The sequence below is a fragment of the Glandiceps talaboti genome, chromosome 2 (assembly GCF_964340395.1).
Source record: "Glandiceps talaboti chromosome 2, keGlaTala1.1, whole genome shotgun sequence".
Lineage (NCBI taxonomy): Eukaryota > Metazoa > Hemichordata > Enteropneusta > Spengelidae > Glandiceps > Glandiceps talaboti.
Window position 1 is genome coordinate 7,143,653 of NC_135550.1, and position 16,322 is coordinate 7,159,974.

The 16,322-nt window shown below is 36.6% G+C and overlaps 1 protein-coding gene across 1 annotated transcript in view; it reads right to left on the reverse strand.

The window, feature by feature from the left end:
- Nucleotides 1-16,322, reverse strand: part of LOC144449359 (serine/threonine-protein phosphatase 4 regulatory subunit 4-like) — a 58,066-nt gene that overhangs the window by 12,369 nt on the left and 29,375 nt on the right. The window contains exons 8-19 of the mRNA XM_078139889.1: nucleotides 16,196-16,303; nucleotides 15,246-15,367; nucleotides 12,853-12,975; nucleotides 11,603-11,703; nucleotides 9,027-9,104; nucleotides 8,043-8,162; nucleotides 7,286-7,363; nucleotides 6,563-6,646; nucleotides 6,056-6,097; nucleotides 2,355-2,537; nucleotides 1,391-1,496; nucleotides 314-606 (exon numbers count right to left, since the gene is read on the reverse strand). Coding sequence (XP_077996015.1) covers nucleotides 314-606; nucleotides 1,391-1,496; nucleotides 2,355-2,537; nucleotides 6,056-6,097; nucleotides 6,563-6,646; nucleotides 7,286-7,363; nucleotides 8,043-8,162; nucleotides 9,027-9,104; nucleotides 11,603-11,703; nucleotides 12,853-12,975; nucleotides 15,246-15,367; nucleotides 16,196-16,303 — 1,438 coding nt within the window. The remainder of the gene's footprint in view (nucleotides 1-313; nucleotides 607-1,390; nucleotides 1,497-2,354; nucleotides 2,538-6,055; nucleotides 6,098-6,562; nucleotides 6,647-7,285; nucleotides 7,364-8,042; nucleotides 8,163-9,026; nucleotides 9,105-11,602; nucleotides 11,704-12,852; nucleotides 12,976-15,245; nucleotides 15,368-16,195; nucleotides 16,304-16,322) is intronic.

The window sequence follows — 16,322 nt, forward strand, 5'->3', positions numbered from 1 at the left end:
TACACATCTATACTCAAACTTGCCACATTTATTGTCATCCAATGTGTGGACTTTGTCTGTAAACTAACAACATGTACCAGATTATGTATAAAGGCCTTGGTCTAAATACTTAGTGACCTATTATGTATGAGCCAGAGATCCATTTCTGTGTAGTTTGAAACAAGTTAGTCTACAAGGTACGTTGTGACAGGGCGCCCTCACACAACGGTATCTTACAATCTAGAAACAAGTGAAAGGCATAAGAACTGAGTCTGCACACTGTGAAACTCCTCTCCACAATCTTCAGATAACTTGACACATGAAGTCAACTTACATTTCTAATACACTCCGACACATCTTTATCCTTTTCGTGCGCCATCAGTTTTCTAACGACGTGTTCTAATTGTTGTAGCAGGGTCCTATCTACAGGGAGTTTAATTAATGACTTCAACGCTGGCAACATGTGACAGAACTTCAAACGCACATTGGCAACAGGGTCTTGGGCTAACTCAAGTACAAATTCATAGAAATAGTCCTTGAAAAACACTCGTGAAAATAACTCCATGATCATCTCGCAAACGTCTATGAACAGGATTCGCTTCCATGAACTGTTACCATGGCAACAATCTAGATGGGAAAATGGGAGCACAAAGTGAGGTTATGAAAGACTATGCAAGTGTACGAGTTACAAACAGGTGTGATTAAACTGCTACCAAAAATATCAATAGTGGGTGGTTTATTGTTAAAGGCATTGTTACTATGATGCTTGATTTCACACTATGGCTACAATGTACACCTTTAGGAAGTACAACAATACATCATATTCCGGTACCTGGAAAAAAGAAAGATTTTCCAAATTTGCCACTGGGGGTGCTGTTCGGATAAAAGAACTAAACTTTTTAACACAATGCTGCCACATGTTCCTTGGTTTCTACTATTGTCAAAATTAGCAACTCTACTGCAACAAATAACTGATGACAGTCTTGAAAACATGTATGCAAAGAAAATTTTGTGTCTCCTCATTCTGGATTTATCAAAGTGCATTTGACTCGGTGGATCATGGTATTCTTCAAATACTTCAATATTATAACATCCACCCCCATTACCATATCATGGCTTAAAGATTATCTGTCTGATCGATCGCACTCAATGTATTAAACGTGGCTCTCACACATCAAATCACATTCCTGTTAAAACTGTTGTACCTCAAGGCAGCGTCTGCTGTCCACTTCTACTCACCATTCTACATCAACTACCTTTCAATCTGGCTCCAACACATCGCTTTTTGTATCTATCACATATATTCGTTTTATTTTACAATTGCAGAGATGCATTGCAATTTGTTTATAAATAAATAAATAAATGAAATAAAATAAAATAAAATAAATTGTCAAATGTATATGTACATTACCTTCTATAAGCCGACAGCACAATTCCTGCCTCTGTTCTAGTTTTCTATTATGTCTTACAAAGACACATATCGTTCTAGCTGCAGCTCGCTTTACAGGAAGTACCCTCTGTAATACGAACAGAGAAATTCAAAAAATTAAACTCAGGTGGTCAAAGTGGTAAACAGATGAAATTTAGCTGCGCCTGACGTTATCAACCAAACATATAGTTGAATGTACGGAAAAAACAATGCAATTTTTACTAGATTTCTACCAATGTTCTTAGGGCCGTTGTGCCGTTATAGATCCAAGCCAGGGGTAAAAATTGTAAAGTGCTTTGAGCACCCAGACTGGGTGGAAAAGCACTATATAGAACCAAAATTATTATTATATATATTGGTCAAAATATTTGTTTACTAAAATGACAGCATAAGAGTATAAAACTTATTACATTGAACTATATTTTAATTTGCCCCTTCTATGCATACCACTATCAATTTATCACAAAATGTGTTTCTTATAGAAGTAATTTTTTAACATGATTTTGTGTCTTTTAACATAAGGTGTCATCACTTTAAATTCTTTGTTTGCCTTCTGTTTGTGAGTAGGTTTGTGAGTAGATTTAGAAAAAACAAACACATTTCGCTTTGCTCGATACTTCCATTCAAGGCCGTATTTCATATTACTGTAAATGGAAAGACATTTCAAATACCACCAGAATAACTACACTTATATCTAAATAGTTGTTAGTTGTTTGAGTCAATCAAACGTTGGACTTTTGACATTTATATTTCACCAGTGTAATAGATTTAGGTACAAACCAAAATTGAATCAACAGAAAAGTGAATTTTACATGACATGCTAGCATTGTGGGTTTTTTTCTGTGTTTGGTTTTTTCCCCCTGTCTGCCGGGTAGGTGAAAGGACGGCAAACCAGGTGTTTACTTGATTGAAGTCTAACGTTAAAGACTGGAAGTATCATACTTACATTTGCAGTCAAGTGTTTAAACATAACTGGTACGAACTTGTAGTAGATTTGATCACTGGTCAAACATTTTGGAAGACAAGCAAACTGACTTAAAATTTCGGCGTGTAGTCTCCATTGTCTGGTACAAGCTGCCAGAGATTCTGAGGCCAACAGTGCTGGTACTAAGTCAGAAAGGCCAGTCAGCTGTAATGACAAAATCATACCGTAACAGGGTAAGTCATAGAATGCAACATTTTGGAAATTACTTTGGATGTCACAGCAGTACGTAGACACTGTAGACATCACAAAAACCGACTTTCTGATATTTCATTGCATGCATATCCCCTTGAAATATGTATCACAACCCTTTTCACCAAGTGATACCTAATCAAGTACTTGTGTGATAGATTGTAGTAGTTGATTTGATAGTCTATGGTACTCTACCACTAAAGTGGACAGTAGACAGAATTATAGACATTGGTAGCTAATATATTTAGTGTCAGTCTACCACTAAAGTAGTTGATAAAACTCTACAGTTGATAGAATTATAGACATTGGTAGCTAATACAGTTATGGTACTCTACCACTAAAGTAGTTGATACAATGCTACTGTAGATAGAATTATAGACATTGGTAGCTAATATAGTTATGGTCAGTCTACCACTAAAGTAGTTGATACAACTCTACAGTAGACAGAATTATAGACATTGGTAGCTAATATAATAGTTACAGTCAGTCTACCACTAAAGTAGTTGATACAACTCTATAGTTGATAGAATTATAGACATTGGTAGCTATAGACAGTATAACCACCACCACTGTAGATATACACTGAATTACTGTAATAATTTATAGTATAGCACTGGAAAAAAAGGTTACTAATATTCAGCAAATGTGAGACACTCTCTAGCTCTTATACAGGGAACGCCCGCTCCAGGAAATAGACATTTTCATAAACTATGAGTTCTGGAGCCATTTCACGACTTCACACCACCTACAATTACTTGCAATTTCAGAGAAACATGAAGCTGATCTTGTGTCCTAGTTTGGTATCTTTGCTTGCTGTGGGTGACTGCACATGGGAGTCAGCAGAAATAATCTATTCATGGTTGCACAGTGAATATTCATGACTCTCGAGTGCCTATTCCTTCTGTGTAAAACATCTCATGAATATTCATTGTACAACCATGAATATGGTATATCATTTCTGCTGACTCCCATGATGCAATGTCCCACAGCAAAGACCCCCTATAAAGGCACATGATCAACTTGATGTTTCTCTGTAATTGCAAGTAATTGTAGATGATGTAAAATCATGAAATGACTCCCCAGAACCCATAGTTTATGAAAATGCTTTCCTTTCCTGGAGTGGTGTTCCCATTTATTTAAACTGCCAATCATTTATTTATACATCAAACCAAACAATAATAATTGCATATTTGAGAACAAATCCCAAAATAGTATTTGCAATATTAATAACCCATATACATGCAGTTCAAGAAAACTTTTAAAGCCGCGCCACCTCAGGAAAAGAATTTAAAAAAAATAATTTTTGCTCAAAAAATTGGCAATGCTTCATGCTTTGCTTATTTACTGTACAGTATAAATCACAGCTGACTTTGCTAACAATTTGTACACCATCCAACCAAAACCCCTAACATAGCTCATTCTCTTATCGCACTGTTATACTGCACAGCAGTTTAATAGGGAGGGAAATGTGAATGAACTGTTCAGATGTGGAACAGACCACTTCAAAAACAGACACATGGTTGGAGGACAGGAAAACCAAACACATGTACATTCTGGTTAGCTGTCATGATGTCTGTTTTTCATTCACTCACTCTTTGGTACACTAAATACTAAAGCAGTTTTTTTTTCTCAACCTGTCTAAATGAATTTGAAATCAGATCAACTGTACAACACGAGTCATACAAACTTTGAACTTTATCTTTTCCGCTTCATGCTTTTTAACTTCAAGAGAGATTCTTTAGTGACTCTCCCTGACAAGTTTCACTCAACACACTTCGTTATTTCCTGATTTGTAGAGTATCTTGAATCACAACTAGACTGTGTGGGTGGTCAATAATCCGTTTGCAGTCTAGTATCTTTTAAAACTTAATAACATGTGGGCAAAGACAAGACTTTGGAATACAAATTACTGACATATGAATCTGTTACGCTGCCAATTCCATTTTCTAAAATTAATACCACTTGGAGGACAAAATAGATCGCCTTGAAAATTCTCTTTAATGAATTTGAAAACGATGACAATTGATGGGTCTTTTTTTTTAAAGTTTGGCAAATGAAATGATAATGAAACAAATTGAACCAATAATGTGTTCACTATTTTGACTTTCCAGTAAAGTAGATATTTTAATCTATTTCTCTTTGGAATTAAACTTAATAAACATTTCAAAATCAAAGTGGATGTATTACAAATCATTTTTTCTGAAAGTTGTATGAATCTTTTGCACGAGTTTGATTCGTTTCCATAAAGTGCTGACCATTGTAGGCATATTACAAAAGTGAAAATACTTAAACCCAACCACTATCCTGTATATTGTTAATGTCAGTGCATGTCTTCTATGACATTACAACTGTCTTGACATGGTTAGAACAGTTGACTGTACTACAGATATCCAGAACATTTTTTGATACGTATCATAAATTATGTCATCGGATTGTTTATGAGTTATATCTTAATACCAGGTTTGAGTTCAGTCAGATGCAAGTTGTGGTTATGTATGCATCAATAAGTAGAATACTGTGAATACCTATCAAATATACAGCAAAAACTTTGCCAAGACATATATGTATACATTCAGCTTGTTATGTGCCCCTTTAAGGCTATATAAATTGTACTCAATGTTTACACACATGTATTAATAGTCAGAACTCATCCAACTTTTAGGCCATGTCTCTCACTCACAAAGACTTCATCCAACTTTGCATCTCGAAAGTCATTGAAGTAAAAAAAAAATTATCTATGTACTACAGGTAATACTCAAGGTACTAAACATGCTAATGGTTCTAAAACTGAAGTAATGTAATACAGTGCATGTGGGTGGAAATGAATACTAGTATACTATATGATTAGTATTCAGATATCAGATGAAGTCAATATGATTGAATATCTATGTTATCATACACTACTAACAGTTAACAAAATACTGACTTAAAACTGAAACTTTTTTGTACTGTTTTCATAGACAGTATGTTTTAACTTCTGACATCACTTGCTGACCTTGACCTTGACTCCAGTGATGACATCACAGGGGGTACGCAGAGATTGGGGAGACGGTAAGTTACTAACTACAAATCATGCTTCATGCCAGATGAAGATAATCTACACCTTAAAAGAGATTAAAATTATTCTACCAATGACTAACTAAATCTTTGGAAAACTGATAATATAATTCCCGAATATCGTACATGCAAAAATTTTTTTAGTAAATGATGAGACTTATCCATTTAGGTCTACATGAAGTATGTTGTTGTACATACATGGTGTTAATTTCTAGGAGTTTAGTCTAGTGAGTTTAGTAGAGTTTCTTGGGAACAACTAAGTTGCATGTGTAATTGAAGCAGCGGCAAAACTTTTTCAGTATATAAGAGGTGCAAGACAGCTGTTTTTTTCCACAGGACAAGAAGAAGGAGCATATTATTATACTAAATGTGCATTGTCAATAAGGATTGGGGGGTCGTTATGTTGGACTGCTTACCCTTTTACATAGTATCAGATTGTCAAAACCAAATCCACTGATCTGAGTTGGGGATAGAAAATAAAACAGGTGAAATGGGAGAGGGGAGGAGAGAAATTAAGAACAAGCAGAACTAGCTAGCACCTATCTGTAATTTATGTTTAGTCCTAATCCGGGCTAAAATGTGTACGGATGAAGGAAGGGGTGAACACAAATCATAAGTCCTCTCTGTACCCAAGCTCTACCACTGTCAGTTTTGTGAATAATAAATCTACACACATTCTATGAACTCTTAAACTTTACAAATTATGCACTGTTATTGTACTTAATTGCTACAACACTGCATGCAACATATTACAGTAAACCCATCTTGCTTTCATTGCCTGACAACAGTGCCCTCTATATGCTTTTCTGTACATTCTTTTGTTTTTATACTATCGTCCTACTTTTCCTATTTATTGTACTTGTGTTTCAGATGTTTACAAGTAGTGTTGAGATAAAACATAGAAAGGATTGAGTTACAAGTACCTTAGATTCAGTTACCACATTACCACCTCCTTTGGCAAACATCTGTAGGGTATCTGGTAAATGAGGTATGACACCTTCTAGGACCTGGAATAGAGTAGAGGACATGAAGAAAAACACAATCACATAGGTAGCATGTACAGACAACAAATGTTGGCTGTCAAAACAACTGTGCACTACTATTACTACTAGCATCAGTTTTGTCAATGATATCAAATACTAGTATAGGCTATCGTGTCAGGCCTACAGATTAATAAAACTTGTATAAATGGATGGATGGTCTTATATAGTATCAATGATGCACACACACACACACACACACATTTACAAACACATGCATGCATGTGCACACACAAACATGTGCTCAAAAACACAACACACATACTCAGTCTCTCGCTCGCTCACTCACTCACTCACTCACTCACTCACTCACAGCCAAAATATTTCCTCCCAAATAATAATGCAACTTATTCCCAAACTCATGTCACTACAAATGAAATGACAGATACAGTAAGTTCTACTCACAAACCATACATCATCAACTACCATGCTAAAAATTTGGGGAAAAGGGTTCAAAAGTGAAACAAAAACAGCTCTGATGGTATTATCAGGAATATCATTGCAAGATATCTGATTTCTATTCTGTGTCATGATACAAATCACATATTCTAACTGATCACGATATTTATACATCGTTATGGCAGTCTCGATGTCTGTCTGACTTACTTCTGGTGCATCATCTTTAAGTAAACAAATCAATTCCTGTTGTAAAATGACAACACTGGAACCTAACATCTTGGCAACCTGTGTGACAAAAACCAATACAATTAAGTCACCATCTTTGTAAAACAATCACAATATCAGATAAGTAACTTCAGACAATTTAGCGAAGACTGATAGCATTAAAGTGGTCATATGGATGAGGATGGGATATTTATTTTGGAATTTAACTTATAAAACAATTTTATCATGGCCTCATACTTGAAAAATCAACATGCCAAGTCCTTGTTTGTAACTCAATAAATGGCAAAAGACTGATAAGTGTATGTAAAATGTTTGTTATTGTACGTACAATAACAAACTTATTATACATGTTTTAGCTGTTTGCAATGTACTGAGTTACAAACAATGACACGTTCTACGTTGTTTCAGTCTGTGGACGCCTCTCTACTGAGACTATAATTAAACCAACGTCCATTCAATATCTTATCACTGTTGTATCAAAATATTGCCACAATACTTTTAGTTTGTGTCTATCTTAGAAAACAAAAGGTTGAATTGCCAGAGTAATAATCAAATCTGACACATGGCCTACAAGTAATGGTTTATGTGAGTTTGACTGATTACATTGTTCTTATTGTAAATTCAATAAAATTCAGTTTTATGGTTCTCTTATTATCTTTGTAACTGGTTTTAACAAATTTGTAAAAAAAAAAAAAAAAAAAAAAAAAAAAAAAAAAAAAAAAAATTGACTGCTATTTACCTCATGAAATCCACAAGAAACTGTTCTTCGTACAAGTTTATGTGGATCGTCACATAAACTAGAAAATGTACTATAAAGTTCAGTTTTGAAGTTACGAGGACCAGCAAATAACACCATACACTGTTGGGTAAAGAAAAGAGAAATGGAGTTTATCCTTTCAAAAGATGAATCGCAGAGAATCTAACCTGTGCAATAACTAAGAGTCAAATGTCACAAAATCTGAAATCCATGTAGGGAGTCGGCATACTACTACATACAGCGATGTTTGAATGGCTGGATATGTGCACATACTTCAAAGTCATGTAAGTGGATGTTACGTTACCATGGAACAAACAACATAAGCACAACGAGTGGAACAACCAGTGACAGGCAAGCACTTACAAGCAGATCTTGTTACAAACAGGGAAAGTAAATATAAACGAATTAGCACATAGGAACTACAGAGACTGGTGTTACATTTCATGTTTTGATATGAACAGTTTTATGGCTTCTTCACGGGTACATTAAATGCCAGGGGAACTTGAAATTTGTTTGTGAACATGAGTCATCAAATGATGGAATGTAATACAAGTCTCTGTGGCTCCAACATGCTGTGTAAAATGCATGTGGCAAGTGTTATTTATTGACTCTCCCTGTTTGTAACACATTCAGTTTGTAACTGGTTGTAGATCAGATGAACAGTCTTGTCAACATGCCAGCTGGCCATATGTTGCGTTGTAAGAACAGAATTCACTAAAACCTTGAAAAAAGGGCATGAAAACTATCAACACAGGTTTACTATAATGCCATCTATATACTGTGACCTCTATGTTTGCAGACACTCTGCCCCCCCCCCCCCCTACATGATATATACTGTACACTGTAATAAATGAGATAATGTAACAATATTGTACTAGTGGGTAATGGAAATCCCTACTCAATCTTAACAGCTGTCATTACAGCATACATCCAACAGATAAGATGATGCATGAGATGTACACTTACTGGAAAGTTGTAGGCAGCACATTGTCTACACTCAGCATAGCTGTCATCCTCCTCAAATATATTAAGTACATTAGGTGTCTGCAAGAGAAGAAGAAACCATCAAATACAGAACATGGTCTGTTCACCTGCTAATTGTATATATTACATGTTTTACGTGTCTATAGGAAGCACAAGATATTATATCACTTAACTGTAGAGTGCAATCCATTCATATAGAAGCGTAATATTATATTTTATTAACACTAGAGATATGTCTGGAATTCACTGATAAGAAAGATCTTTGGTATTTATAGCTTATATATACTTGATGATTTGACTTAATGATAGTCAAAATGAATGGACTGTCAGTAGATATCATGGCACAGAAAGATGAATGAGAAGAGTCACATCCAAGTCACTACTTATCTAGTTGGATTTCCAGCCTTTGTCTATCCCTGGGTAAATGTAGTAGCCTGTCTATCTATCCCTGGGTAAATGTAGCAGTCTGTCTATCTGTCCCTGGGTAAATGTAGTAGTCTGTCTATCTATCCCTGGGTAAATGTAGTAGTCTGTGTATCTATCCCTGGGTAAATGTAGCAGCCTGTCTATCTGTCCCTGGGTAAATGTAGCAGCCTGTCTGTCTGTCCCTGGGTAAATGTAGCAGTCTGTCTGTCAGTCTCTGGGTAAATGTAGCAGTCTGTCTGTCAGTCCCTGGGTAAATGTAGTAGTCTGTCTATCTGTCCCTGGGTAAATGTAGCAGTCTGTCTGTCTGTCTGTCCCTGGGTAAATGTAGCAGTCTGTCTGTCAGTCTCTGGGTAAATGTAGCAGTCTGTCTGTCAGTCTCTGGGTAAATGTAGCAGTCTGTCTGTCTATCCCTGGGTAAATGTAGTAGTCTGTCTGTCAGTCCCTGGGTAAATGTAGCAGTCTGTCTGTCAGTCCCTTGGTAAATGTAGTAGTCTGTCTGTCAGTCCCTGGGTAAATGTAGTAGTCTGTCTGTCTATCCCTGGGTAAATGTAGCAGTCTGTCTGTCAGTCCCTTGGTAAATGTAGTAGTCTGTCTGTCAGTCCCTGGGTAAATGTAGTAGTCTGTCTGTCTATCCCTGGGTAAATGTAGCAGTCTGTCTGTCAGTCCCTTGCTAAATGTAGTAGTCTGTCTGTCAGTCCCTTGGTAAATGTAGTAGTCTGTCTGTCAGTCTCTGGGTAAATGTAGCAGTCTGTCTGTCAGTCCCTGGGTAAATGTAGCAGTCTGTCTGTCAGTCCCTTGGTAAATGTAGCAGTCTGTCTGTCTATCCCTGGGTAAATGTAGTAGTCTGTCTGTCAGTCCCTGGGTAAATGTAGCAGTCTGTCTGTCAGTCCCTTGGTAAATGTAGTAGTCTGTCTGTCAGTCCCTGGGTAAATGTAGCAGTCTGTCTGTCAGTCCCTTGGTAAATGTAGTAGTCTGTCTGTCAGTCCCTGGGTAAATGTAGCAGTCTGTCTGTCTATCCCTGGGTAAATGTAGTAGTCTGTCTGTCAGTCCTTGGGTAAATGTAGCAGTCTGTCTGTCTATCCCTGGGTAAATGTAGTAGTCTGTCTGTCAGTCCCTGGGTAAATGTAGCAGTCTGTCTGTCTGTCTCTAGGTAAATGTAGCAGTCTGTCAGTCCCTGGGTAAATGTAGCAGTCTGTCTGTCTGTCCCTGGGTAAATGTAGTAGTCTGTCTGTCAGTCCCTTGGTAAATATAGTCTGTCTAGCTGTCCCTGGGTAAATGTAGTAGTCTGTCTATCTGTTCCTGGGTAAATGTAGCAGTCTGTCTGTCTGTCCCTGGGTAAATGTAGTAGTCTGTCTGTCAGTCCCTTGGTAAATATAGTCTGTCTAGCTGTCCCTGGGTAAATGTAGTAGTCTGTCTGTCTGTCTCTTGGTAAATGTAGCAGTCTGTCGGTCCCTGGGTAAATGTAGCAGTCTGTCTGTCTGTCCCTGGGTAAATGTAGTAGTCTGTCTGTCAGTCCCTTGGTAAATATAGTCTGTCTAGCTGTCCCTGGGTAAATGTAGCAGTCTGTCTGTCTGTCTGTCCCTGGGTAAATGTAGTATGTCTATCTGTCCCTGGGTAAATGTAGCAATCTGTCTGTCAGTCTCTGGGTAAATGTAGCAGTCAGTCAGTCAGTCAGTCAGTCAGTCAGTCTGTCTATCTGTCCATGGGCAAATGGAGCAGTCTACCTGTCAGTCCCTGGATAAATGTAGCAGTCTGTCTGTCCCTTTTGAAATGTACCAGTCTGTTCATTTGTCCCTGCCTGTTGTCGTGTGTATATGTTACCCATCAACACTTAAATTATTACACTACAGATACCCTGGCAAGAAAGCTGGGCTCTTCAAACAGCATCAAGGAATCCATCCATCCATCCATCCATCCACAGCTAAATGGTTTATGTACTGTGAGATAAGTGACACTCACAGTTGGCTGACTTTGCACTTACGAGAAAGCTATTGACATAGATAGAATCAGGTCACAATTACATCTTAAAGATACCTAACAACATCAAATGGCTATGTGTGAGTGCATTGAATAAGACTCACATAATCAAGCCACTGTGAGATTAAAAAAACAAAAACACCTACTAAACTTACCATTCTTTCAGTACTTCTTGATTTACTATCATTTAAACCTAAAACACACATCTTCCTATAAAAACTTAAAAACCAAAGTTTTTGATCCTCATTGAGATTAACTGAAAGAGAACAAAATGATGGATATGGTGATTATATGGCTGGTTTCTATGGTTACAGGGATGGAAGTAATGACACACTAGAGACAAGAGGTAAATAGTCCATGTATTATATATATTTGTATTTGATGTATCATCATTAAAATAAATGTGTATTTATCTGTATCTACAATTTTTTTTGATCTCCCAAGTGGATCTTCAGACTTTTATCACAATCTTTGTTTTAAAAGAAACTAATGACCATTTGTCAAACTGCTTTCAAAGACTACAACAATTAGACTTTATTTTCCAATATTTGTCTTCATTCAGCCAAGACGACCTAAAGATGGCCGCCGTGTCACTACTCGTCTAGTGATTCGAAGTGACAAACTACCCTAGGTTATGACTATTTTCAGGCTGAATGAAGTAAACCATTGGGGAATAATATAGATATACCTCCTCATGCAAAGTTTATGAAAAATGAGGAAAAGTAATGGAATATTTGACCCATATATCGAGTACCATAAAACCAGTGATGTAGACACAGGTTGTCGTGACGTAGATCAACTAGGGTGTATAATCCATATTTTTTGTTCAAAGACAATAACTTGGCTTGTGTATGACACTAGTATAACTATGATTACAATCCCATGAAATCGTAAGTCTTGAGAAATACTTGGTTATATGGTAAATACAACATTCTCAAAGTTGAAAGTATTATAAAAACTTAATTTTTAATTCAATCAGTTTTCACCTTACACATATTAGTAATTAATTAGTTTTCATTTTTAACATATATTTAACTGTAATGGCTTCCCTTCACTTCTTCAACTTATGTTCACTATAGGATAGTAAGTAACACATAGTCTGGAATCCATGCAAATAGGGGTTTTGATTTTGTTATTTCCCCCATAACAACCTGTCCCTGGGTAAATGATTTTGTTATTTCCCCCATAACAATCAAAATTCAAAATCTCAATTCGCGTGGATTGCAGACATAGTAACACATACACAAAGAGTACCGGGTAGTTTCGTCCAGCTGCTATACCATGTACCTATTCTATCATTACGCACTCATTTATATCCCATATATTTGAACACCCCCCCCCCCCCACACACACACACATACGTACACACTCAATTTTTCTAGATGACACAATCCGAGAGTCTTACCTGATAATCCATGACATAACTTTCCAAACTGGAATGCCACACTGGGAAGTGTTGAATCTTCATTTTGTAAGGCATTCTCACAAAACCTACACATTAATGGGATAATGGTGTTCACACAAGTTTCTGAAAAAGTGAAACAATATATTCAGTTTATTTTTATTCTTTCATGGCAGTATCTCTGGACTGATTGCTGTAAATATTAAATAATTAAAAAAAAACGCCAATGGCGTTGTAGCACAACTGTACAGTTTTTAAAAATGCTAACATGCTAACAATAGGTGTTCATTTGGTGAATGACTATCTAGTTGCCTATCCAACCATGTTGCTATCTTTACGATATATGCTATCATTTGGCTGTTGCTATGGACGTGGTCTTGTTGCTAGGCATATTTACGTACATTTTTTGAATGTTTATGCAATTGTCTATTAATCCCCATTGTTATCTTCGCAATATATGTGATCATTTGGCTGTTGCTATGGGCGTGGTCTTGTTGCTAGGCACACTTACACACATTTTTTGAATGTTTATTCATTTGTCTTCTATTCCTTTTGTTATCTTTGCAATATATGTGATTATTTGGCTGTTGCTATGGGCGTGGTCTTGTTGCTAGGCAAATTTACATACATTTTTTGAACGTTTATTCAATTGTCTATTAATCCCTGTCGTTATCTTTGTGAAATATACGACCGTTTGGCTGTTGCTATGGGCGTGGTCATGGTTGCTATGGTATTTGCATACATTTTTTGAATGTTTACTGATTTGCCTACCATATGATGTTGTTATTTGACCAAAATATACTGCCATTTGGTTGTTGCTAAGGGCATGGTCATGGTCGCTAGGGCCAATTTTGTCAAAATGTTTTGAAGAATAACACTCAGAAACCTCTCACCAAGTTTCAGACTCAGTGACCAAGTACTTTTTGAGATATAAGTCTTTGACCAAAAATGAACATTTTTACACCTAATTTGCATATCACTCATGGAATCATGGTATGCTTAATATTTCTTTGTCCATACATCCCTAGATACATTCCCATTAAATTTCAGCCCAATCTGCTCAGTAGTTTTGGAATTATAGATTTTTAACCAAAAAGACACATTTTTAGCCATAATTTGCATATCACTGATGGAATCATCTCGTCATGAACAAATCTTACTTTACACCCCCTTAAGAATGTTCCCACCAAATTTCGCACCAATCTGCCCAGTAGTTTCTGAGTTTAAGTTTTTTGACCAAAAATCACATTTTTTGACCCAAATCACACACCTGTGATGCGATCATTTTGATTTGAACAATTTCCCAACTAGACACCCAAGGTAATGGACCCACCAAATATCGTGGCAATTGGTTCAGCGGTTTTTGACTTTAAGTTGTTTACACACACACACACATCCACACACACACAGACAGACAGACAGACAGATGCCGGGCGATCCCTATAGCACTACTGAACCTCAGTTCAGTTGTGCTAAAAATTAATCAACTTTGCACATGAAAGTTTACACAAAGATCAAAGCTGATGGATATCCATTTTTGTATTTGAATGAAAACAAGAATTCAAGCATGGGTAAAGTTTCATTCAAAGCTTTACAAATACAACTGCTGACATCAGACCGTGGAACAGAATCTGTTACAAACAGGGAAACTAAACAAATGCATTTGATTAATAACACTTGACACAGCATTTTGGAAGCGCAGAGACTTGTATTACATTCCATCATTTGGTAAGGACAGTTTTTATGGCCACTTTACATAATAGTTCACCAGGGTGACAAACAAATTTCCAGTTCCCCTGGCAATTGATGTACATGTAAAAGGCCATAAAACTGAAATTTGTTTATGACCTGTGAACTATTACCTAAAGTGGCCATAAAACTGTTCTTATCAAATGACGAATGTAATACAAGCATCTGCTGTTCCAACAGGCTGTGCAAAGTGTTAATAATCCAATGCATTTGTTTACTTTCCCTGTTTGTAACAGCTTCAGTTTGTCCACAGTCTGTTGTCACAGCAGTTGTAATTTGGCTCAAATGTTGATAACATTTATGATAATCTGGTTGTGTTCTGTCTGGTGGGCCCTGTTTCTGATCTGGTGGTCATGATATGGAATGTTGATACCATGACATTCTATGTACAGTAAATTTAAATCATTTCCTTGTTATTCTAATAACAGGTATAAATCATTGACACCTACAGTAAACACAGATGTTCACAAGTAGGCTAATGACATGAACACCTGGTGAAATGAGTATGTGTTTACAATCACATATGTAATACTAATGCCGACTATTTTAATTACTTATTTCTTCATTTTTGTTGACATAGAGATCTGAAACACAGCCCCAGACACATGTTTGCTGTCACCATAGCAACTGTGTATACTTGTACTCACCATCATCTAATAAACTAAGTAAGCTGACCACAGTTTCCAGCGCCGCTAGTCGCACATAGCTTTCCTCATCATTGCTAAGTTCAACTAGTTCAGGTAATATTGCACTTTTAGTCGACTCAAGACTGTAAAACAGGAAAAAGAACAGATTATTAGTGATAATACTGAAAGCACTAGCAAGCTACAGGACTCCTTCCAAAGATACACAACATAACGGTATAGCCAACCCATGTAGGCATTTGAAATATGCTTGGATGTTATAACATTTTATTTTGATCAAGAACTAGATAGTGATATGAAATGTAGCGCCCTCAGTGTTCAAGTATCTTCTGATTTATGACACAATACTTGCCTCAGGAAATAATACAGAAATGAAGTTGATAGAATGTTTATCAGTGGGCTTTGGTTGGTGTCAAAATTATAATCACTTGAAGACTAGGTCAAGTGTTTCTTCAGGTGTGCTAGCTCCCGTATGACTATCTTGCAAATTAGTAATATTTGTAAGTTTGAAACCTCCACTTTATTCAACTCCAAAGTCCTGTATCTCTTCCAAGACCAAAGAACTACATTTGTATTAGTTGTCAAGTCAAGCTAAGCCTCAGACCATCAATTGTTTTGTGGTCTAAGGCTAAGCTATTAATTCTTATTCTGATATCCCTTGCACAATGACAACACACAGGTGTAAGATTTGGGGGGGTCATGCAAGGGATTATGAAAAGTGGTCTTTTATGTTCACATCTAAGTTCAGTGTGGTTGACTGAACTAGTTATCCTTTTTGAATTCTAAGCATCTCTCTGGTCCTTTGTGTAGTTATCACAATTTGTTCATAAACTGGTTTACAATTGTAATTGATATAACATTGTCAGATAGTATACTCTAGTGACCAATGACTCTGCTGTAAGTTTTGTGTATGGTCTGCAAAGTTTTCTAGACACCCCACAACTAACACTTACCCTAGTCCTCTGGCTACTGCATCTAGTTGTCGACACATACAACCTCTGACCTCATAATCTACATCTTGACACAGAGATGTTACTAGAGGCAAGATTTCCTTCTTGATCCTAAGATATCAACAACAAA